This window comes from Salmo salar, chromosome 02 (assembly GCF_965601325.2).
Source record: "Salmo salar chromosome 02, fSalSal1, whole genome shotgun sequence".
Lineage (NCBI taxonomy): Eukaryota > Metazoa > Chordata > Actinopteri > Salmoniformes > Salmonidae > Salmo > Salmo salar.
The window spans coordinates 83277674-83300754 of NC_138292.1; the positions used below are offsets into that span (position 1 = coordinate 83277674).

The following is a 23081-nucleotide window of genomic DNA, read 5'->3' on the forward strand; positions in this document are numbered from 1 at the left end:
ATTGGAAAGATGGGTAGGAGCAAGCCCATGTAATGCTTTGTAGGTTAGCAGTAAAATCTTGAAATCAGCCCTTGCCTTAACAGGAAGCCAGTGTAGGGAGACTAGCACTGGAGTAATATGATACCATTTTGGGGTTCTAGTCAGGATTCTAGCAGCCGTATTTAGCACTAACGGAAGTTTATCTAGTGCTTTATCCGGGTAGCCGGAAAGTAGAGCATTGCAGTAGTCCAGCCTGGAAGTAACAAAAGCATGGATTAATTTTTCTGCATCATTTTTGGACAGAAAGTTTCTGATTTTTGCAATGTTACGTAGATGGAAAAAAGCTGTCCTTGAAACAGTCTTGATATGTTCTTCAAAAGAGAGATCAGGGTCCAGAGTAAAGCCGAGGTCCTTCACAGTTTTATTTGAGACGACTGTACAACCATCAAGATTAATTGTCAGATTCAACAGAAGATCTCTTTGTTTCTTGGGACCTAGAACAAGCATCTCTGTTTTGTCCGAGTTTAAAAGTAGAAAGTTTGCAGCCATCCACTTCCTTGTGTCTGAAACCCAGGCTTCTAGCGAGGGCAATTTTGGGGCTTCACCATGTTTCATCGAAATGTACAGCTGTGTGTCATCCACATAGCAGTGAAATTTAACATTATGTTTTCGAATGACATCCCCAAGAGGTAAAATATATAGTGAAAACAATAGTGGTCCTATAATGGAACCTTGAGGAACACTGAAATTTACAGTTGATTTGGTAGATGACAAACCATTCACAGAGACAAACTGATATCTTTCCGACAGATAAGATCTAAACCAGGTCAGAACTTGTCCGTGTAGACCAATTCGGGTTTCCAATCTCTCCAAAAGAATGTGGTGATCGATGGTATCAAAAGCAGCACTAAGATCTAGGAGCACGAGGACAGATGCAGAGCCTCGGTCTGATGCCATTAAAAGGTAATTTACCACCTTCACAAGTGCATGAGAAAAATTGTCATGGAAATAATTGGATTTCCTATTACCAAGTCGTTTACAGTTTCTATGCCTTAAGTTTTCCATGCGGACCAATTTATTGGTGAATTGTGAAAAGCTATCCAAGGATTGCTCCATAGGGTTGTCTTTTTAGAGAGCGATATTGGTTCTTGTTGGAAGAAAATCAAGCAGAGTCTATGTTGTTATAGTGTTTTTAACTAAACAGTCTGGGGATGAGAATGTGCATCTTCAACACGTACCCATTGTTCTTTTTTAGTGCATTTAACCTTTTGACGCCTGAGTTCTAAATATGAATAACAGCCCTTACAGCATGAGTTCTTGTTGCACGCGGAACCAGAATTCTATGCTGCTGTTCTAGAATGTGATTGTTGCATTATGCTACTATTCCCTGTGGCTCAGTTGGTAGAGCATGGTGTGTGCAACACCAGGGTTGTGGGTTCAATTCCCACGGGAGGCCAGTAAAAAAAAAAAAAAAGAATGCATGAAATGAAATGTATTCACTACTGTAACTAGCTCTGGATAAGAGCGTCTGCTAAATGACTAAAATGTAAATGTAATTCTCTTCACACTCCCCCCCACCCACTGCTTCAAGACCACAATGTCTGCTTCATATGATGTTTTAGAAAACATATCCTCCCTTCCTATATATAGTAGCAGCAAGTATCTATAGCATTATTGATAATTGTCTAATAATTATCATCATCTATATTGCATGTATTATTACGTGAAAGAGGCTGTGGTATTAGCCTGTCTGAGGGGCTAAGGTACTAAGTCTGGTGTATTTGATATAATAGTGGTGAACAAACAAAGTGACAGCAGGGTATGAGCATACAGTGATTATACCAAACATTAGAAACACCTTCCTAATACGGAGCTGCACCCCATTTTGCCCTCAGAACAGCCTCAATTCATCGGGTCATGGACTCCACAAGGTGTCAAAAGCGTTCCGCGGGGATGCTGGCCCATGTTGACTCCAATGTTTCCCACAGTTGTGTCAAGTTGGCTGGATGTCCTTTGGGTGGTGGACCGTTCTTGGCACACGTGGGAAACTGTTGAGCGTGAAAAACCCAGTAGTGTTGCAGTTCATGGCAAAAAACGGTGCGCCTGGTATCTACTACCATACCCCGCTCAAAGGCACATAAATCTTTTGTCTTGCCCATTCACCCTCTGAATGGCACACATACACAATCCATGTCTCAACTGTCTCAAGGCTTAAAAATCCTTCTGTAACCCGTCTCCTCCCCTTCATCTACACTGATTGAAGTGGATTTAACAGGTGACATCAATAAGGGATCAAAGCTTCCACCTGGTCAGTCTCATGGAAGGAGCAGGAGTTCTTAATGTTTTGTACACAATGCATATCACCTATGCCGACCATTGGTTACGGTGTCGGTTATACGGGAACAGTTGGATCCACGAAGAACTCTAGTTTAAGGACTCCGGATTTCCTGCTTATTCCCTCCTGATTCTGGGAAACCATGGCTACAACAGTGGCTAGATTTTGTCATCATGTCAACGTATTATCACCACTGGACATGTAGCCTACAGACGCCAGCCTCGTCGCCAAGACAGGAAGATATTTTGCAATCTTCAAATGCGGTGAGTATTATGGCTTGGGTAGGTTTTAGGCTGGTCGGGCTGAGGAGAATGAGAACAGGGTGGATCAAGCCACGTAAGCAACAAAGTGAGGTAGTTTGTACAGGTGAACAGCTGTATTGTATGCAGAGACCGTGGCGTGAGTGAAGCGAGGTTGTGGGTTATCCTAAACTGTGGAGCTAGACAGGATTATCTAGGTTTATGCTTTGGCGCCATCTACGGGCTGAATGTTCCGAGGACAAGTCTTTGCTCTCCATCCAAAACTTGGTTACAGCTGTATAAACTTCCGGTATTACTAACTATACCGTATACGCTTAGGAACAGTCTATGTAATGTAGCGACTCACATCCTGCTCTTTAGTCTACAGTAGTAGTCAGCTGATGAACCAGGTTAGGATAAAGGTTGTTGGCTAGGGGAAATGAATTGATAAAACAATCAGTAGAATACATTACAAATCAAGGAATAACTAAAGTTGATGACATACTTTTTTATTTCAGAAATGGAGCACAGGAGTTACATTTTATTTTCGGGTAAACACGTTTCATTTCTTTTTTGGTGTTTAAAAAAATAAAATATCCCCCCCACGCATCAAAAAACTCAAGTCATACAACTGTAAAATGTATTGAAATGTATCATTTGTTTTTCTATCATCATAATGCCACTCAGTAGTGCTTAAGGGTGTGGTATTCTCCAAAGCAAGGAATTATACACAAGGCCGTGTTACAAGGCTCACACATGTACTTAGTCATCTTCCTTCGTTTCTGCCGCCGGGTAGATGTTTGACAGACCTTGCAATGCCTCCTGGTGCTCTTCCCTTGCAGGGTGGTCTGAGGGACGTCGCTCGGGAAGTGGCGTCCAGTGAGGCGTAGAGGATTGTCAGAGGGAGGCCGGCCCCCAGTAGACGGACGACGAGGAGTATGGTGGTTCTCAAGGATCTGCCGAATCAGGTTTACCCTGTACTGCTGGTAGGAGATCACCTGTCCTGTGACCTGCCGGTGGACAACGTGGCCGTTGAAGAGAGCTATGTCTATTAGGTGGAAAAATAGCTTCCTGTACCATTTGAGGGACTTTCTGGCACACTCAACAAAAGTGTTCTGCATTTCCACTTTGTCAACTGCTCCCATCTTCTTGTTGTACTCCAAGACACAGTCTGGCATTATTTTCCTCTCTCCGGTGACATAGTCCAGTTTTCCTGTGTCCGACATTGTGGAGGTGTGCACAGTGGACAGAACATGGACATGTCGTTTGTCGTGCCATTTCACTGCCATTATCTCCCCGTTGGTTTGGAACTCCACCTCTCCCTTGCTCAGTTTCTTTTTGAATATTGGCATCCCCTTCCTTTTGGATCTCACCATGCCACAGGCCCCCGTGTTCGCCCTTAGAAGGTACTGGAAAAGGGTAGGGCTGCTGTACCAGCTGTCCACAAATACAGTGTGTCCCTTTCTGAGGTAAGGTTGCAGCATGGTGATCACCACTGATCCAGATATGCCAAGACCCTCAACGTGCTTTATATCTGTGGTGGTGTCGGTGTAGATGATCAGGTCCTGCACATATCCTGTCAGACAGTCACATAAAACAAAGAACTTGACTCCAAATCTGTGGCGCTTTGACGGGACGTATCGGCGGAATGGAAGCTTCCCTTTCCAAGCCATGAGAGACTCGCCAATGCACAAGTCCTTGTGAGGCACAAACACTCTTCCAAATGCCCTGGTCAAGCTGCTCAGGATATTCCTGATTTTGTGAAGGGGGTCGTCAAGGTTTGCCGTGGCGTTGTTCACAAAGTGGAGCGCTCTGAGCAAGACAAGGAAGCGGTCCTGGGAGAAAAGGGTTTGGAAAAAAGGTGTCTGTAGCATAGGGTTAGTGGTCCAGTAGTCCCTCACAGAGCCCTTCTTCACTAGCCCCATCAGCATCACCGCCACCAGGAAGGTATACATTTCACTGATAGTAGTGTTCACCCATTTTGAGAGCTTCCCTTTTACGCCAGGGGGAGTCTTCTCTTTCAGTTCATGAGAATACCTGCAAACAAATATGAAAATTTAGTAGGCTAAAGGCATTCTGAATGTTGATACATTTGAAGAGAGCTTTGGGTTTTTCTGTAATATGATAATGGATATACCTGTTGGTTTCCTGCACCACACTCTCCACCAATTCCTTATCAAAGAACAGTTTAAAACACTCTGCCTCTGAGGGGGTAGGCAGGGTGCTTTGTACGCCAGACAGGGAATCATTGAAGTCTATCTCTGATGGTTTGAAGTGACAGGATCTCCAGCAGCGGGGGCCATCCTCCTCAACATCAACAAGATTGGCAGCAGCATCTTGGGGAGTTGAGGGATGCTCATTGCCTGCAAGGTTAGGGTGGACACCATTATTTCACCTTTATTTAACCAGGTAGGCTAGTTGAGAACAAGTTGTCATTTACAAGGTTAGGGTGGACACCATTATCATCAGACATTCTACGCTCACAGTCCAGTAGGTTGGGGAGCAGATATTCCTTGTCACCATCTGATTGATCCGACTCTCATACAAAGATTCTTCAACAGAATTACTAAATATATCTCATCAGTGAGGCGTTTCCTTTTGAAACCAGACTATCATTTATTTTGTTACATTTTAGTCATTTAGCAGACACTCTTATACAGAGCAACTTACAGTAGTGAGAGCATACAATTATTTATTTATTCATTCATTCAGCAAGAAAGAGCAAGCGTTCCTCTCCTCCAATAGGCTATTAGTAAAGACTAGAAGTCGAAATAAGTGTCCAACAAGCTTTTGTAATTTGGCTTTTACTGGGAATCCACAAGATTTAATAGCAGAGGCAGACGAGGCCAGGTGCGTAATTGTGCAACGAAGATAGACAGGCTGGAAATGTGTAGCCTAAGTTAGAAGTGTATGCAAATTAGGCCATAAATCATCAGCTTCATGTTAGGTTTCATACTGCAGTGAATATATCCTGTCAATTTACACAGCAGGGGAAAAAAAGAGACCAGATAACAAAATCTCAGGTAGCCTCCCGAGGCTGCGCTGCCAGTCCCTGGGCACGCAGTTTGAAAAGCATTATTAGTAATGTATTAGTAATCTAAGTAATTAGTAGTCCTCAGAAGCCATATTGATTATATTTTATATGCATTTTTATCATCTACTTTGTCACATACAGTCCCCAGTCAAAAGTTTGGACACACCTACTGATTCAAGGGTTTTCTTTATTTGACTATTTTCTACATTGTAGAATAATAGATAGTGAAGACATCAAAACTATGAAATAACACATGGAATCATATATTAACCCCAAAAAGTGTTAAACAAATCAAAATATATTTGATACATTTTTAGATTCTTCAAAGTAGCCACCTGTTGCCTTGATGATGATTGCACACACTTGGCATTCTCTCAACCAGCCTCACGAGTTAGTCACCTGGAATGCATTTCAATTAACAGGTGTGCCTTGTTACAAGTAAATTTGTGGAATTTCTTTCCTCCTTAATGCGTGTGAGCCAATCAGTTGTGTTGTGACAAGGTAGGGGTGGTATACAGAAGATTTACCAAATAGGGCTAAGAGCAAGTCTATATTTTGGCAAGAACAGCTCAAATAAGCAAAGAGAAACGACAGTCCATCATTACTTCAGTCAATCCGGAAAATGTCAAGAACTTTGAAAGTTTATTCAAGTGCAGTTGCAAAAGCCATCAAGCCTTATGATGAAACTGGCTCTCATGAGGACCGCCACAGGAAAGGAAGACCCAGAGTTACCTCTGCTGCAGAGGATAAGTTCATTAGAGTTAACTGCAGCTCAGAAATTGCAGCCCAAAAACATGCTTCAGAGTTCAAGTAACAGACACATCTCAAAGGAGACTGCGCAAAACAGGCCTTCATGGTCAAATTGCTGCAAACAAACCACTACTAAAGGACACCAATAAGAAGAAGATACTTGCTTGGGCCAAGAAACACGAGCAATGGACATTAGACATGGTGGAAAACTGTCCTTTGGTCTGCTGAGTCCAAATTTGAGATTTTTGGTTCCATCCGCGTGTCTTTTTGAGACGCAGAGTAGGTGAACGGATGATCTCTGCATGTGTAGTTCCCACCGTGAAGCATGGAGGAGGTGTGATGGTGCTTTGCTGCTGACAGTGGGATTCTGCAGCGATACGCCATCCCAAAAATCGTACAAATAAAGAAAAACCCTTGAATGAGTAGGTGTGTCCAAACTTGGGATTGGTATTGTGTGTGTATATATTTTTATTGGAAAAAACACATTGTTGAGTTAATAAAGCCGCATATAAACATGGTCTGTGTTATTTAACCCGAGGACCTACAGTAGAGCGTCTCCAGACTTAGTGGATCAAACCCCCAGTTAGTCCTAGCAGTAAGGGTACATTACATTACATACAGCTATTTAACAACAACACCAGTTAGTCCTAGCAGTAAGGGTACATTAAATACAGCTATTTAACAACAACACCAGTTAGTCCTAGCCGTAAGGGTACATTACATACAGCTATTTAACAACAACACCAGTTAGTCCTAGCAGTAAGGGTACATTACATTCAGCTATTTAACAACAACACCAGTTAGTCCTAGCAGTAAGGGTACATTACATTCAGCTATTTAACCTGTTATGGCTAGGGGGCAGTATTTTCACAGCCGGAAAAAAAAAAACGTACCCGATTTAATCTGATTATTACTCCTGCCCAGAAACTAGAATATGTATATAATTATTAGTTTTGGATAGAAAATACTCCAACGTTTCTAAAACTGTTTGAATGGTGTCTGTGAGTATAACAGAACTAATTTGGCAGGCCAAAACCTGAGAAGATTCCATGCAGGAAGTGGCCTGTCTGACAATTTCTTGCCCTTCTTGATTATCTCTATCCATTACAGAGGATCTCTGCTGTTACGTGACACTTCCTACGGCTCCCATGGGCTCTCAGAAGGCGGCAAAAAGCTGAATCGTGGCTTTGCAGGCTCTGGCTGAAAAAAAGTAGCGCATTTGGGTAGTGGCTGGTTACAGTACTGTGAGACTCAGGCTCGTGCCCGCATCGACAGAATGCTTTGTTTTCTTTTGTCTGTTTACCTAAACGCAGATTCCCGGTCGGAATATTATCGCTTTTTTACGAGAAAAATGGCATAAAAATTGATTTTAAACAGCGGTTGACATGCTTCGAAGTACGGTAATGGAATATTTAGAAATCTTTTGTCACGAATTGCGCCATGCTCGTGACCCTTATTTACACTTCGGATAGTGTCTTGAACGCACGAACAAAACGCCGCTATTTGGATATAACGATGGATTATTTTGGACCAAACCAACATTTGTTATTGAAGTAGCAGTCCTGGGAGTGCATTCTGACGAAGACAACAAAGGTAATCAAACTTTTGTAATAGTAAATCGGAGTTTGGTCAGGGCTAAACTTGGTCGGTGTCTAAATGGCTAGCCGTGATGGCTGGGCTATCTACTGAGAATATTGCAAAATGTGCTTTCACCGAAAAGCTATTTTAAAATCGGACATATCGAGTGCACAGAGGAGTTCTGTATCTATAATTCTTAAAATAATTGTTATGTTTTTTGTGAACGTTTATCGTGAGTAATTTAGTAAATTCACCGGATGTTTGCGGGGGGTATGCTAGTTCTGAACGTCACATGCTAATGTAAAAAAGCTGTTTTTTGATATAAATATGAACTTGATTGAACAAAACATGCATGCATTGTATAACATAATGTCCTAGGGTTGTCATCTGATGAAGATCATCAAAGGTTAGTGCTGCATTTAGCTGTGGTTTTGTTTTTTGTGACATTATATGCTAGCTTGAAAAATGGGTGTCTGATTATTTCTGGCTGGGTACTCTGCTGACATAATGTAATGTTTTGCTTTCGCTGTAAAGCCTTTTTGAAATCGGACAGTGTGGTTAGATTAACGAGAGTCTTGTCTTTAAAATGCTGTAAAATAGTCATATGTTTGAAAAATGGACGTTTTCGGATTTTAGAGGAGTTTGTATTTCGCGCCACGCCCATCATTGGATATTGGAGCAGGTGTTCCGCTAGCGGAACGTCTAGATGTAAGAGGTTAACAACAACACCAGTTAGTCCTAGCAGTAAGGGTACATTACATTACATACAGCTATTTAACAACACCACCAGTTAGTCCTGGCAGTAAGGGTACATTACATTACATACAGCTATTTAACAACACCACCAGTTAGTCCTAGCAGTAAGGGTACATTACATTACATACAGCTATTTAACAACAACACCAGTTAGTCCTAGCAGTAAGGGTACATTACATTCAGCTATTTAACAACAACACCAGTTAGTCCTAGCAGTAAGGGTACATTACATTCAGCTATTTAACAACAACACCAGTTAGTCCTAGCAGTAAGGGTACATTACATACAGCTATTTAACAACAACACCAGTTAGTCCTAGCAGTAAGGGTACATTACATACAGCTATTTAACAACAACACCAGTTAGTCCTAGCAGTAAGGGTACATTACATTCAGCTATTTAACAACAACACCAGTTAGTCCTAGCAGTAAGGGTACATTACATACAGCTATTTAACAACAACACCAGTTAGTCCTAGCAGTAAGGGTACATTACATTACATACAGCTATTTAACAACAACACCAGTTAGTCCTAGCAGTAAGGGTACATTACATTACATACAGCTATTTAACAACAACACCAGTTAGTCCTAGCAGTAAGGGTACATTACATACAGCTATTTAACAACAACACCAGTTAGTCCTAGCAGTAAGGGTACATTACATTACATACAGCTATTTAACAACAACACCAGTTAGTCCTAGCAGTAAGGGTACATTACATACAGCTATTTAACAACAACACCAGTTAGTCCTAGCAGTAAGGGTACATTACATTCAGCTATTTAACAACAACACCAGTTAGTCCTAGCAGTAAGGGTACATTACATACAGCTATTTAACAACAACACCAGTTAGTCCTAGCAGTAAGGGTACATTACATTACATACAGCTATTTAACAACACCACCAGTTAGTCCTAGCAGTAAGGGTACATTACATTACATACAGCTATTTAACAACAACACCAGTTAGTCCTAGCAGTAAGGGTACATTACATTACATACAGCTATTTAACAACAACACCAGTTAGTCCTAGCAGTAAGGGTACATTACATTACATTCAGCTATTTAACAACAACACCAGTTAGTCCTAGCAGTAAGGGTACATTACATTCAGCTATTTAACAACAACACCAGTTAGTCCTAGCAGTAAGGGTACATTACATTCAGCTATTTAACAACAACACCAGTTAGTCCTAGCAGTAAGGGTACATTACATTACATACAGCTATTTAACAACAACACCAGTTAGTCCTAGCAGTAAGGGTACATTACATTACATACAGCTATTTAACAACAACACCAGTTAGTCCTAGCAGTAAGGGTACATTACATTACATACAGCTATTTAACAACAACACCAGTTAGTCCTAGCAGTAAGGGTACATTACATTACATACAGCTATTTAACAACAACACCAGTTAGTCCTAGCAGTAAGGGTACATTACATTACATACAGCTATTTAACAACACCACCAGTTAGTCCTAGCAGTAAGGGTACATTACATTACATACAGCTATTTAACAACAACACCAGTTAGTCCTAGCAGTAAGGGTACATTACATTCAGCTATTTAACAACAACACCAGTTAGTCCTAGCAGTAAGGGTACATTACATACAGCTATTTAACAGCAACACCAGTGTCTCCACCTTTTTGAGTGGGGGTGGATGTACGAATATAAACTTACATGTTGTATATACATCTTTACTGCTGTGAAAGCACAATGTGTGATTTTTGTTGTTGTTGTTGATTTTGGCTAATGCGACAACGTGAACATTTTTGTCTATCATTAGTTGTTGTAAGTCAAGGAGGCATCCATGCAATACTGGACACAACATTTTGATACAGACCAACGGAACAAAAAGGAAACCTTGAATTTGTAGGATTCAATTCTCTCTTTCATTCTTGATACCATGTCTTGTTGACAATAGAAACATCTAGATTTGTAATGGAGCGGTTGTTTTGGCTGCGTAAACAACAACTTCTGTGTTCAGATCTCTCCACCAGTTTTCAGTGTGATTTAGATCTGGACTCACTGCTTCCTGCACCTCGGTCCTGGCAGTTTGGCCCACTCCTCTTGTGCAAACTGCTCCAGTTGTCCCAGATTTTAAGTGCAACTTCTACCAACTGCTGTGTTCAGATCTCTCCACCAGTTCTCAATGTGATTTAAATCTGGACTCACTGCTGGACACTTCAGAACAGTCCAGTGTTTTGTCTTGAACCGTTCCTGGGTGCTTTTTGAAGTGTGTTTGGGGTCATTGTCCTGCTGGAAGACCCATGACCTTTGACGGTGACCCAGCTTTCTGACACTGGTTTCCCCTGATTTCATGATGCCATGCACACGTTCAAGCCACCCAGTGTCAGAGGCAGTAAATCAACCCCAAAACATCACTGAACCTCCTCTGTGTTTGACTGTAGGGAAGGAGTTATTTTCTTTGAAGGTTTCATTTTATTTTCTGTAAACACAGAGATGGTATGCTTTACCAAAAAGCTCTAATTTGCTCTCATCTGTCCACAGGACATTCTCCCAGAAAGATTTTGGCATGTTCAGGTGTGTTTTGGCAAATTGCAGTCGAGCTTTCTTATGTCTGTCTCAGCAGTGGGGTCCTCCTGGGTCTCCTACCATATAACCCCCTTTCATTGAGTTGGCGACGGATGGTACGAATTGAAACTGTCGTACCTTGTGAATCTGTGTGGCAGTTGATCAAGGTGCTTTATCCACCATTGGAACAATCCTTCGCTGCAATCTTCCATCAAGTGTTCTGTTGCGGCCACGTCCAGTGAGGCTGGCTACAGTGGCATTGGCCTTAAACTTATTGATAATATTACGTACGGTGGAAACAGGAACATCAAGGTCTCTGGAGATTGTCCATGCTTGGCTACAATCTTGTGTCTGACCACTTCTCAGATAATTCTCTGGTTTTCTTTTCTCCATGCTCATTGTGGTACACACAGTGACATAAAACAGCAGAATGAGTCCTTTTCTCTATTCAAACTGGTTGAATGAGGGATTTTTATATTTCAGGGACCTGTAACTCACCACAGGTGAGTTCAATTCCAAAGTAAAGGAGAATCAGCTGCTTGAAATCTCATCATTTCTAACTGCTTCTAGAAGGTGCCAATAATATTATTCAGATTATTTTGTTTTGTTCAACTGTAAACCGAAGACATAAGTGGATACCAAAATATGTTTTAATATGAACAGTTTTGGAAGATTTGATTTTACCTTTATTTAACTAGGCAAGTCAGTTAAGAACAAATTCTTATTTACAATGACGGCCTACCCCGGCCAAACCCGGGTGACGCTGGGCCAATTGTGCGCCGCCCTATGGGACTCCCAATTACAGCCGGTTGTGATACAGCCTGGAATCAAACCAGGGTCTGTAGTGACGCCTCTAGCACTGAGATGCAGTGCCTTAGACTGCTGTGCCACTCGGGAGCCCAAGAAATGGTGCATTATTTGAAAAAAGTTCAAGGGTGACAATATTTTTGTACATACGACTGACTGTATGTTGGAGTTCAGGCTTTATTTGACCTGATCAAGTAGGAAATAGCATTCATTTTGACCATTACAGAGGAGGCCAAGTCTGGCTTATAGAAATGGCTTAGAGAGCTTGTTTTTTCATTTTTTAACACTCACAGCTGTCCCCCAGTGTAAGTTCTGAAGATGAGATGTTAATGAAGCAATACATACAAATTTGAAGTGTCTTGAGTTTAGTTTGTGTGTTCTAGAGTCTTGACTGGGACAGACAATGTAACATCCATAATGTTTTGAGAAAAATGTTTTTGTAAAACATGCACCTTACATCAGATCATCTTGAAACTTTCTCTCTAAAGCTAACTTTCATCAAGGTTTTATATGGTCTATTGGCTTCTCTCTTTTCATTGGCAGAATCCTTTTTCAGTGTTATGATATTCATAATATCCATATCCACCAGTCTATCTTCATGTCAACTAACAGAACTCTGCTGGTTGTCCTGGTAACAGATACCAGTGGGCAGATCTATTTTATTTGTTCAAACTAAGCTACAGCACTTACTTTGATGAGTCAAATCTGATCCTTTCTTCTCTTCTCCTCCTCTCACAGTTCCATTCAGCCCCGTTGTTTTCCTGCAGTCCACCAGCAACACAGACAACCTCTTCATACCCAGCAGTAAGGCGCTACCGGGAGAGGCACGACACAGGGACTCCGGGAGGGCGGAAGGGCTAGCGTTGTCCTGGTAACCATAAAGAGGGGACACAGACACATATCATTTTGGATGCTGATGCCACTGTTGTCATAAAGTGCATTACAGAAACCCAGCCCAGACCCCGATAGAGCAAGCTGTATGCTAGACCAGACCAAGCTGTACCATCTGGTGTTCTGATCTGGAGAGACTCTTCTCTGCCTCGTCAGCATCAGGATGTTGTTGAGGCTCCCCAGAGGATCCACAATAGTCAGGTCTCTCTCCTGTGTGAATGAGAACATCAAACAGATGGTAAACTTATGATCTTCTATTACAATCATAGGGTCTTTCAAGAGGCATTAATATGTCTAAAAAGGCCTAAAATGGCCACTTTCATCATGATTTTCAAATATATTGTTTATGATGCAACTGTAAGAGGGTCGTTCCACTAAATGGATGCCTTTTACGTCCCTTTGATATTTTAAGTAGAAATTACGCACCAATATTGAATTTTAAAAGCCTGTTATATTAGATGAAGTGCACATTAATATAAACCATATGGAGAATTCAATAAATCTAATTTAAAAGTCCCAAAAATGTACCAATGGCAGACTGAAACTAACAATTTATACAGTACTGAACAACATATTCAAGTGTAGAACTTTAGTAGAATCTCCCTTAAAAACCCTACATTAGGGACGAAGTGCACTTTAATGTAGACGACAAGTCCCAAAAATATATCTATTTTTTATTTAACTAGGCAAGTCAGTTCTGAACAACTTCTCATTGACAATGACAGCCTGTGTTAATTGCCTTGTTCAGGAGCAGAACGACAGGTTTTTACCTTGTCAGCTCAGGGATTTGATCCAGCAACCTTTCGGTTACTAGCCTAATGCTGTAACCACTAGGCTACCTGCCGCCCCGATATATGTACCACTGCCAGATAACATTAATTTAAAAGTAAAAAATGCATGTACCAATGGCAGATTGCCCCTTCAACAATTCCTACAGTACTGAACAACATATTCAAGTGTAGAACTTCAGTAGAATGCCCCTTAAACACCCCCCCCCCCACACACACACACACACCACCACCCACCCCACATTAGTTCAACAACGGCATAGTGTGTGCCCCTGTTTTTAAGACAGTACTCACTGGTGTTAATCAGATATTCTGTCTCCTCCTCCATTCCTTCCTCTTCTTCTTTTACTCCAAAATGTTCTCTCTCTTCTTCCCCTACATTTTCTTCTTTTAATGTTATGGCACCTTCCTTTTGAATTCTGAAAGCTTCTACTTCCTCTTTCACTCCAAAAGGTTCTTTCTCTTCTTTCACTGTAATATCCATCTCCTCTTCTTCATTTTTTATTCTTAAAGCTTCTTCCTCTTCTTCTCTTACGATCATGTTCAGCCCTAGAGCTTCTTTCTCCGAGTATCTTAGTGAGCTCATGGTCGGGATGTTAGCTAGCTAGATAGTTAGCATTAGCGATGAACCTAGTACAGTAACGTTAACAATTGAACAAATTAGCCAATTTCATTTAACAAGCAAATAACCTTTTTTAAACTAGTCAATAGGTAAACATAATTATGTTTAAAAACACTGACCTTAATATAAACAAGACTGGTTTAATGTGCGCTACACGCTACCGAAGTGGTTGAATGAGTTGTCTTTTGCCGCCGTTGAAGCTTTCCGTCCACTAGATTATACGTCACGCAAGAAACATCACCTGAAAGCCTCCCATCGCCATCTGCTGACTGGAGTGGGTAACGCAGATTGGTAAACTCTCCATTACATCGTTTATTCTGGCAAACAATGTCATAAGAAATCATTTAAAAACAATCAGATGCTATGTTCTCTTTTACTTCATACAGCTAATACTCTCCTCCAGGGCTGACCTGCCCATTAGGCAGGATTAGACAACAGATTGTCGATGGCCGCATTTTTTTTTTAAATGGGCCAAGACACATGGCTAACAACACATAATTGGGGCGGCAGGTAGCCTAGTGGTTAGAGCATTGGACTAGTAACCGAAAGGTTGCAAGATTGAATCCCCGAGCTGACAAAGTAAAAATCTGTCGTTCTCCCCCTGAACAAGGCAGTTAACCCACTGTTCCTAGGCCGTCATTGAAAATAAGAATTTGTTCTTAACTGACTTGCCTAGTTAAATAAAGGTAAAATAATTCTGCCCAAAAATAATGAAAACTTCTCTCACCCAGTGGCATATGGGCTATTTAGTTGAGTGGTGGTGTTGCCACATGAAGCAATACCCACTTTGCAAAATGGACAGATATGGCTCTACCTGTGTAGAGCACATGCCCCTTTGTCCTTCCAGTCTCTAAAGTGCCCTTTGGGTTGGAGGTATAATTTGTATATTCTTTTGTCAGTTTTTCTGAACCCACTGCGAGCCTAATCGCCCAACATCAGTGCCGGACCTCAATAATGCTCGTGGCTGAATGAAATCAAGTACCTGCAGCAATGTTCCAGCATCTAGTGGAAAGCCTTCCCAGAAGAGCGGAGGGAGGCTGTAAGAGCAGCAAAGGTTGGACCAATTCCATATTAATGCCAATGATTTTGGAATGAGATGTTCGATGAGCAGCTGTCCACATACTTTTGGTCACGTAGTGTATGATTGTTGATTTTAAAGTCTGTTTAAAAATGTTTTCCGGGGCCTCCTGCAGCAGTCTTAGGCACTGCATCGCAGATCATCTCAGATCTTCTTCTCCAATGAGTTTTGGAGGGGGGAGGACGCAAAGAATCAAGGAAAGACTTTAGGGCGGCAGGTAGTCTGGTGTTGGGCCAGTAACTGAAAGGTCGATGGTTAGAATCCCCCAGCCGACTAGCTGATAAATCTGTCGATGTGTCCTTGAACAAGGAACTTAACCCTAATTGCTTGTGTAAATCGCCCTGGATAAGAGTGTCTGCTAAATTACTCAAATGTAAAAATTTTATCAGAACAAGTAATCAGTTTCATACTCCTTTGTCTTGATGAATAGTACACAAATTTACTCGATGAAAAACCAAAAACTAAATTAAATATGTTGCAAGGTTAAAGAATCAAGGTCAGAATAATGCTAATTATTAATGCTAATTATATTCATCTATATGTTAAGTTACATTTTGAAATATCCAAATTATAACATTTAAGCTAATAGTTTGTATCCAATCAAAGTTTATAATCAAAACAAAATTGAAAATGTAGTTGTTCAAATCAGACCTGCCCCTATCACATGACCATGCCTCAAGATGAAAAAAGAAAAACAAATGTAGGCCTAATTGTGAGTATGATTTAATATACAATTAGATTTCATGACAAAATCACATTCTCAGTCAGAACACAGCCTCTTTCTCTCATGTGACTTCAGGTCCTCTGAAAATGAGTGACATGAAGAGTGTATGTATTATTTTATGCTCTTTCAGGACCCTTAATTGGGTAAAACTCTTTCCACACAGGGAACAGAGGTGTGGCTACCCTCCTTTGTGTGTCACCACATGACTTTTCAGGCTCCTTAATTGGGTAAAACTCTTTCCACATTGGGAGCAATGGAAAGGCTTTTCTCCTGTGTGCATTCTCTCATGCGTTTTCAGGCTCCCTGACTGGGTAAAACCCTTTCCACATTGAGAGCATTGGAATGGCTTTTCTCCTGTGTGTATTCTCTCATGCTCTTTCAGTGTCCCTGACCAGCTGAAACTCTTTTCACAATGGGAACAATGGTATGGCTTTTCCCCTGTGTGTATTCTCTCATGTGATTTCAGGTTTACTAACAGGATAAAACTCTTTCCACACTGAGAGCACTGGAAAGGCTTCTCTCCTGTGTGAATCATCTCGTGCGTTTTCAGGTACCGTAACTGGCCAAAACCCTTTCCACACTGAGCGCATTGGAATGGCTTTTCTCCTGTGTGCATTCTCTCATGCTCTTTCAGTGTTCCTGACCAGCTGAAACTCTTTTCACAATGGGAACAGTGGTAAGGCTTTTCCCCTGTGTGTATTCTCTCATGTGATTTCAGGTCCCCTGGTCGGGAAAATGTCTTTACACACTGAGCGCATTGGAATGGTTTTTCCCCTGTGTGTATTCTCTTATGAACTTTCAGTTCTGTTGACTCAATAAATCGCTTACCACACTGAGAGCATTGGTAAGGCTTATCTCCTGTGTGTCGTCTCTCATGCGATTTTAGGTTACATAAATGAGTAAAACTCTTTGCACACTGAGAGCAGTTGTAAGACTTCTTCTCTGCATGTGTTCTCTTGTGGTTTTTAAGATTCCCTAAATGGTTAAAACTCTTTCCACACTGGGAACAGTTGTAAGACTTCTTCTCTGCATGTGTTCTCTTATGGTTCTTCAGGCTCCATAAACGGGTATAACTCTTTCCACACTGTGAACAGTGGTGTCGTCTCGCTGGTTCAGACGTGTCTGGTTCCTCTGAGTCGGGTCTCTCTTCTGCCAAAGACAAACAGAGTGATTAAAACAGGGAGACCTGAATGAAATCTCCACATACATTTATATTTTAGTCATTTAGCAGACGCTCTTATCCAGAGAGACTTACAGTCAAGTGCTCTTAGCATGTGATGCATGTGCTCTACTGTTTACATGACCCATGTATTTTACACTGTGTGGATTTAAGGGAATAGTATGGTCACTATCCAGAGCAACTTGCAGTTAGTGCATCCATCTTAAGGTAGCTAGGTGAGACAACCACAACAGTGTCATTTTTGAGATCTGGGAAAAATGTGATTTTTTTGGTGTAGTTACCCTTTAATTGAAGTGCCACCAGACACCAGTCTATCTGTGATGCAGTTGCAATGGGATTTTTTCAAACAAAATAGCCACCGGATTGATGCAAATAATCACGATTCTGCCAGGTAGGCATAGAATACTTTGTGGTACTAGTCAGTCTGTCCATGTGGTACCTTTGTAGTTACCTTGTCATTCCGTCTACCTGAATACATTAGTATCACTAACGGCTACACGGAGTGGTAGACATATAGGACCAACATGCACCGCGCACACACAGGGTTCAACATTGAGGTACATTTACCAGTGGCACACTGGGTTCAGCACCAACTGAAATTTACTGGCCTGATAAAAGAAAGCAAAAAAAACTGTCCAGGGTGACGATCCAGCAGGAAAGTAAATGATGCATGCATAATTTCAATAGCAGGTGATTTTACCTTTCATTTGCTGGCTGAGCAAGTAGCCCATACCGGGTTCTTACAGTCAAATTCAAGGACTTCTCAAGCACTTCATTGTAATTTTCAAAAACGTACATTTTAAGATGAATTGTTGTAATAGCCTACAGGATTAAAAACTCACCCCAGCAGGCTAAAAAAATATATTTTTAATAAGCCTACCCAACAGTATTTTGCATTGACGTTCACATAATTAACATTCTAAAATATGTCAGAATAATGTGGGCAATGCCTGACTAAATAAACAGCATGCTCCCCACAAACACACTAATGAAGTCTGTCCATGTGGTACTAGTCAGTCTGTCCGTGTGGTACTAGTCAGTCTGTCCGTGTGGTACTAGTCAGTCTGTCCATGTGGTACTAGTCAGTCTGTCCATGTGGTACTAGTCAGTCTGTCCAGTTGGTACTAGTCAGTCTGTCCATGTGGTACTAGTCAGTCTATCCATGTGGTACTAGTCAGTCTATCCATGTGGTACTAGTCAGTCTATCCATGTGGTACTAGTCAGTCTGTCCATGTGGTACTAGTCAGTCTGTCCATGTGGTACTAGTCAGTCTGTCCATGTGGTAGAAGTCAATCTGACACAAACACACTAACGAAGTCTGTCCATGTGGTACTAGTCAGTCTGTCCATGTGGTACTAGACAGTCTGTCCATGTGGTACTAGTCAGTCTGTCCATGTGGTACTAGTCAGTCTGTCCATGTGGTACTAGTCAGTCTGTCCATGTGGTACTAGTCAGTCTGTCCATGTGGTACTAGTCAGTCTGTCCATGTGGTACTAGTCAGTCTGTCCATGTGGTACTAGTCAGTCTATCCATGTGGTACTAGTCAGTCTATCCATGTGGTACTAGTCAGTCTATCCATGTGGTACTAGACGGTCTGTCCATGTGGTACTAGTCAGTCTGTCCATGTGGTACTAGTCAGTCTGTCCATGTGGTAGAAGTCAATCTGACACAAACACACTAACGAAGTCTGTCCATGTGGTAGTAGTCAGTCTGTCCATGTGGTACTAGACAGTCTGTCCATGTGGTACTAGTCAGTCTGTCCATGTGGTACTAGTCAGTCTGTCCATGTGGTACTAGTCAGTCTGTCCACGTGGTACTAGTCAGTCTATCCACGTGGTACTAGTCAGTCTATCCACGTGGTACTAGTCAGTCTATCCACGTGGTACTGGTCAGTCTATCCACGTGGTACTAGTCAGTCTATCCATGTGGTACTAGTCAGTCTATCCATGTGGTACTAGTCAGTCTATCCATGTGGTACCAGTCAGTCTGTCCATGTGGTACTAGTCAGTCTGTCCATGTGGTACTAGTCAGTCTGTCCATGTGGTAGAAGTCAATCTGACACAAACACACTAACGAAGTCTGTCCATGTGGTAGTAGTCAGTCTGTCCATGTGGTACTAGACAGTCTGTCCATGTGGTACTAGTCAGTCTGTCCATGTGGTACTAGTCAGTCTGTCCATGTGGTACTAGTCAGTCTGTCCATGTGGTACTAGTCAGTATGTCCATGTGGTACTAGTCAGTCTATCCATGTGGTACTAGTCAGTCTATCCATGTGGTACTACTCAGTCTGTCCATGTGGTACTAGTCAGTCTGTCCATGTGGTAGAAGTCAATCTGACACAAACACACTAACGAAGTCTGTCCATGTGGTACTAGACAGTCTTTCCATGTGGTACTAGTCAGTCTGTCCATGTGGTACTAGTCAGTCTGTCCATGTGGTCCTAGTCAGTCTGTCCATGTGGTCCTAGTCAGTCTGTCCATGTGGTCCTAGTCAGTCTGTCCATGTGGTACTAGTCAGTCTGTCCATGTGGTACTAGTCAGTCTGTCCATGTGGTACTAGTCAGTCTGTCCATGTGGTACTAGTCAGTCTGTCCATGTGGTACTAGACAGTCTGTCCATGTGGTACTAGACAGTCTGTCCATGTGGTACTAGTCAGTCTGTCCATGTGGTACTAGTCAGTCTGTCCATGTGGTACTAGTCAGTCTGTCCATGTGGTAGAAGTCAGTCTGTCCATGTGGTAGAAGTCAATCTGACACAAACACACTAACGAAGTCTGTCCATGTGGTACTAGACAGTCTGTCCATGTGGTACTAGTCAGTCTGTCCATGTGGTACTAGTCAGTCTGTCCATGTGGTACTAGTCAGTCTGTCCATGTGGTACTAGTCAGTCTGTCCATGTGGTAGAAGTCAATCTGATACAAACACACTAATGAAGTCTGTCCATGTGGTACTAGTCAGTCTGTCCATGTGGTACTAGTCAGTCTGTCCATGTGGTACTAGTCAGTCTGTCCATGTGGTACTAGACAGTCTGTCCATGTGGTACTAGACAGTCTGTCCATGTGGTACTAGACAGTCTGTCCATGTGGTACTAGTCAGTCTGTCCATGTGGTACTAGACAGTCTTTCCATGTGGTACTAGTCAGTCTGTCCATGTGGTACTAGTCAGTCTATCCATGTGGTACTAGTCGGTCTATCCATGTGGTACTAGTCGGTCTATCCATGTGGTACTAGACGGTCTGTCCATGTGGTACTAGTCAGTCTGTCCATGTGGTACTAGTCAGTCTGTCCATGTGGTACTAGTCAGTCTGTCCATGTGGTACTAGTCAGTCTGTCCATGTGGTACTAGTCAGTCTGTCCATGTGGTAGAAGTCAATCTGACACAAACACACTAATGAAGTCTGTCCATGTGGTACTAGTCAGTCTGTCCATGTGGTACTAGTCAGTCTGTCCATGTGGTACTAGACAGTCTGTCCATGTGGTACTAGACAGTCTGTCCATGTGGTACTAGACAGTCTGTCCATGTGGTACTAGTCAGTCTGTCCATGTGGTACTAGTCAGTCTGTCCATGTGGTACTAGTCAGTCTGTCCATGTGGTACTAGTCAGTCTGTCCATGTGGTACTAGTCAGTCTATCCATGTGGTACTAGTCAGTCTATCCATGTGGTACTAGTCAGTCTATCCATGTGGTACTAGACGGTCTGTCCATGTGGTACTAGTCAGTCTGTCCATGTGGTACTAGTCAGTCTGTCCATGTGGTAGAAGTCAATCTGACACAAACACACTAACGAAGTCTGTCCATGTGGTAGTAGTCAGTCTGTCCATGTGGTACTAGACAGTCTGTCCATGTGGTACTAGTCAGTCTGTCCATGTGGTACTAGTCAGTCTGTCCATGTGGTACTAGTCAGTCTGTCCACGTGGTACTAGTCAGTCTATCCACGTGGTACTAGTCAGTCTATCCACGTGGTACTAGTCAGTCTATCCACGTGGTACTAGTCAGTCTATCCATGTGGTACTAGTCAGTCTATCCATGTGGTACTAGTCAGTCTATCCATGTGGTACCAGTCAGTCTGTCCATGTGGTACTAGTCAGTCTGTCCATGTGGTACTAGTCAGTCTGTCCATGTGGTAGAAGTCAATCTGACACAAACACACTAACGAAGTCTGTCCATGTGGTAGTAGTCAGTCTGTCCATGTGGTACTAGACAGTCTGTCCATGTGGTACTAGTCAGTCTGTCCATGTGGTACTAGTCAGTCTGTCCATGTGGTACTAGTCAGTATGTCCATGTGGTACTAGTCAGTCTATCCATGTGGTACTAGTCAGTCTATCCATGTGGTACTACTCAGTCTGTCCATGTGGTACTAGTCAGTCTGTCCATGTGGTAGAAGTCAATCTGACACAAACACACTAACGAAGTCTGTCCATGTGGTACTAGACAGTCTTTCCATGTGGTACTAGTCAGTCTGTCCATGTGGTCCTAGTCAGTCTGTCCATGTGGTCCTAGTCAGTCTGTCCATGTGGTACTAGTCAGTCTGTCCATGTGGTACTAGTCAGTCTGTCCATGTGGTACTAGTCAGTCTGTCCATGTGGTACTAGTCAGTCTGTCCATGTGGTACTAGTCAGTCTGTCCATGTGGTACTAGACAGTCTGTCCATGTGGTACTAGACAGTCTGTCCATGTGGTACTAGTCAGTCTGTCCATGTGGTACTAGTCAGTCTGTCCATGTGGTACTAGTCAGTCTGTCCATGTGGTAGAAGTCAGTCTGTCCATGTGGTAGAAGTCAATCTGACACAAACACACTAACGAAGTCTGTCCATGTGGTACTAGACAGTCTGTCCATGTGGTACTAGTCAGTCTGTCCATGTGGTACTAGTCAGTCTGTCCATGTGGTACTAGTCAGTCTGTCCATGTGGTACTAGTCAGTCTGTCCATGTGGTAGAAGTCAATCTGATACAAACACACTAATGAAGTCTGTCCATGTGGTACTAGTCAGTCTGTCCATGTGGTACTAGACAGTCTGTCCATGTGGTACTAGACAGTCTGTCCATGTGGTACTAGACAGTCTGTCCATGTGGTACTAGTCAGTCTGTCCATGTGGTACTAGACAGTCTTTCCATGTGGTACTAGTCAGTCTGTCCATGTGGTACTAGTCAGTCTATCCATGTGGTACTAGTCGGTCTATCCATGTGGTACTAGTCGGTCTATCCATGTGGTACTAGACGGTCTGTCCATGTGGTACTAGTCAGTCTGTCCATGTGGTACTAGTCAGTCTGTCCATGTGGTACTAGTCAGTCTATCCATGTGGTACTAGTCAGTCTGTCCATGTGGTACTAGTCAGTCTGTCCATGTGGTACTAGTCAGTCTGTCCATGTGGTACTAGTCAGTCTGTCCATGTGGTACTAGTCAGTCTGTCCATGTGGTACTAGTCAGTCTATCCATGTGGTACTAGTCAGTCTGTCCATGTGGTACTAGTCAGTATGTCCATGTGGTACTAGTCAGTCTATCCATGTGGTACTAGTCAGTCTAACCATGTGGTACTAGTCAGTCTGTCCATGTGGTACTAGTCAGTCTGTCCATGTGGTACTAGTCAGTCTGTCCATGTGGTAGAAGTCAATCTGACACAAACACACTAACGAAGTCTGTCCTTGTGGTACTAGTCAGTCTGTCCATGTGGTAGAAGTCAATCTGACACAAACACACTAACGAAGTCTGTCCATGTGGTACTAGTCAGTCTGTCCATGTGGTACTAGTCAGTCTGTCCATGTGGTACTAGTCAGTCT

The 23081-nt window shown here is 42.3% G+C and overlaps 2 protein-coding genes across 3 annotated transcripts in view; both read right to left on the reverse strand.

Moving 5' to 3' along the window:
- Positions 1 to 3046: 3046 nt before the first annotated feature.
- LOC106594932 (piggyBac transposable element-derived protein 4) lies at positions 3047 to 14584 on the reverse strand. Of its 2 annotated transcripts, XM_014186321.3 has the most exons (6): positions 14447 to 14583; positions 14000 to 14335; positions 13030 to 13127; positions 12717 to 12894; positions 4691 to 4916; positions 3047 to 4590 (listed from the first exon to the last, which is right to left on the reverse strand). In XM_014186321.3, the coding sequence occupies exons 2-6, from the start codon at positions 14289 to 14291 to the stop codon at positions 3237 to 3239; spliced, it is 2148 nt and encodes a 715-aa protein (XP_014041796.2). In that variant the 5' UTR covers positions 14292 to 14335; positions 14447 to 14583; the 3' UTR covers positions 3047 to 3236. The 2 variants fall into 2 exon arrangements, with proteins under 2 accessions (XP_014041796.2, XP_082824860.1); XM_082968734.1 differs by having other exon boundaries at positions 14000 to 14584.
- Positions 14585 to 16115: 1531 nt separating this feature from the next.
- The window catches only part of LOC106595012 (uncharacterized), a 31955-nt gene continuing 24989 nt past the window's right edge, over positions 16116 to 23081 (reverse strand). Inside the window, exon 4 of the mRNA XM_014186399.3 lies at positions 16116 to 17278. Coding sequence (XP_014041874.2) covers positions 16308 to 17278 — 971 coding nt within the window. The 3' untranslated portion in view covers positions 16116 to 16307. The remainder of the gene's footprint in view (positions 17279 to 23081) is intronic.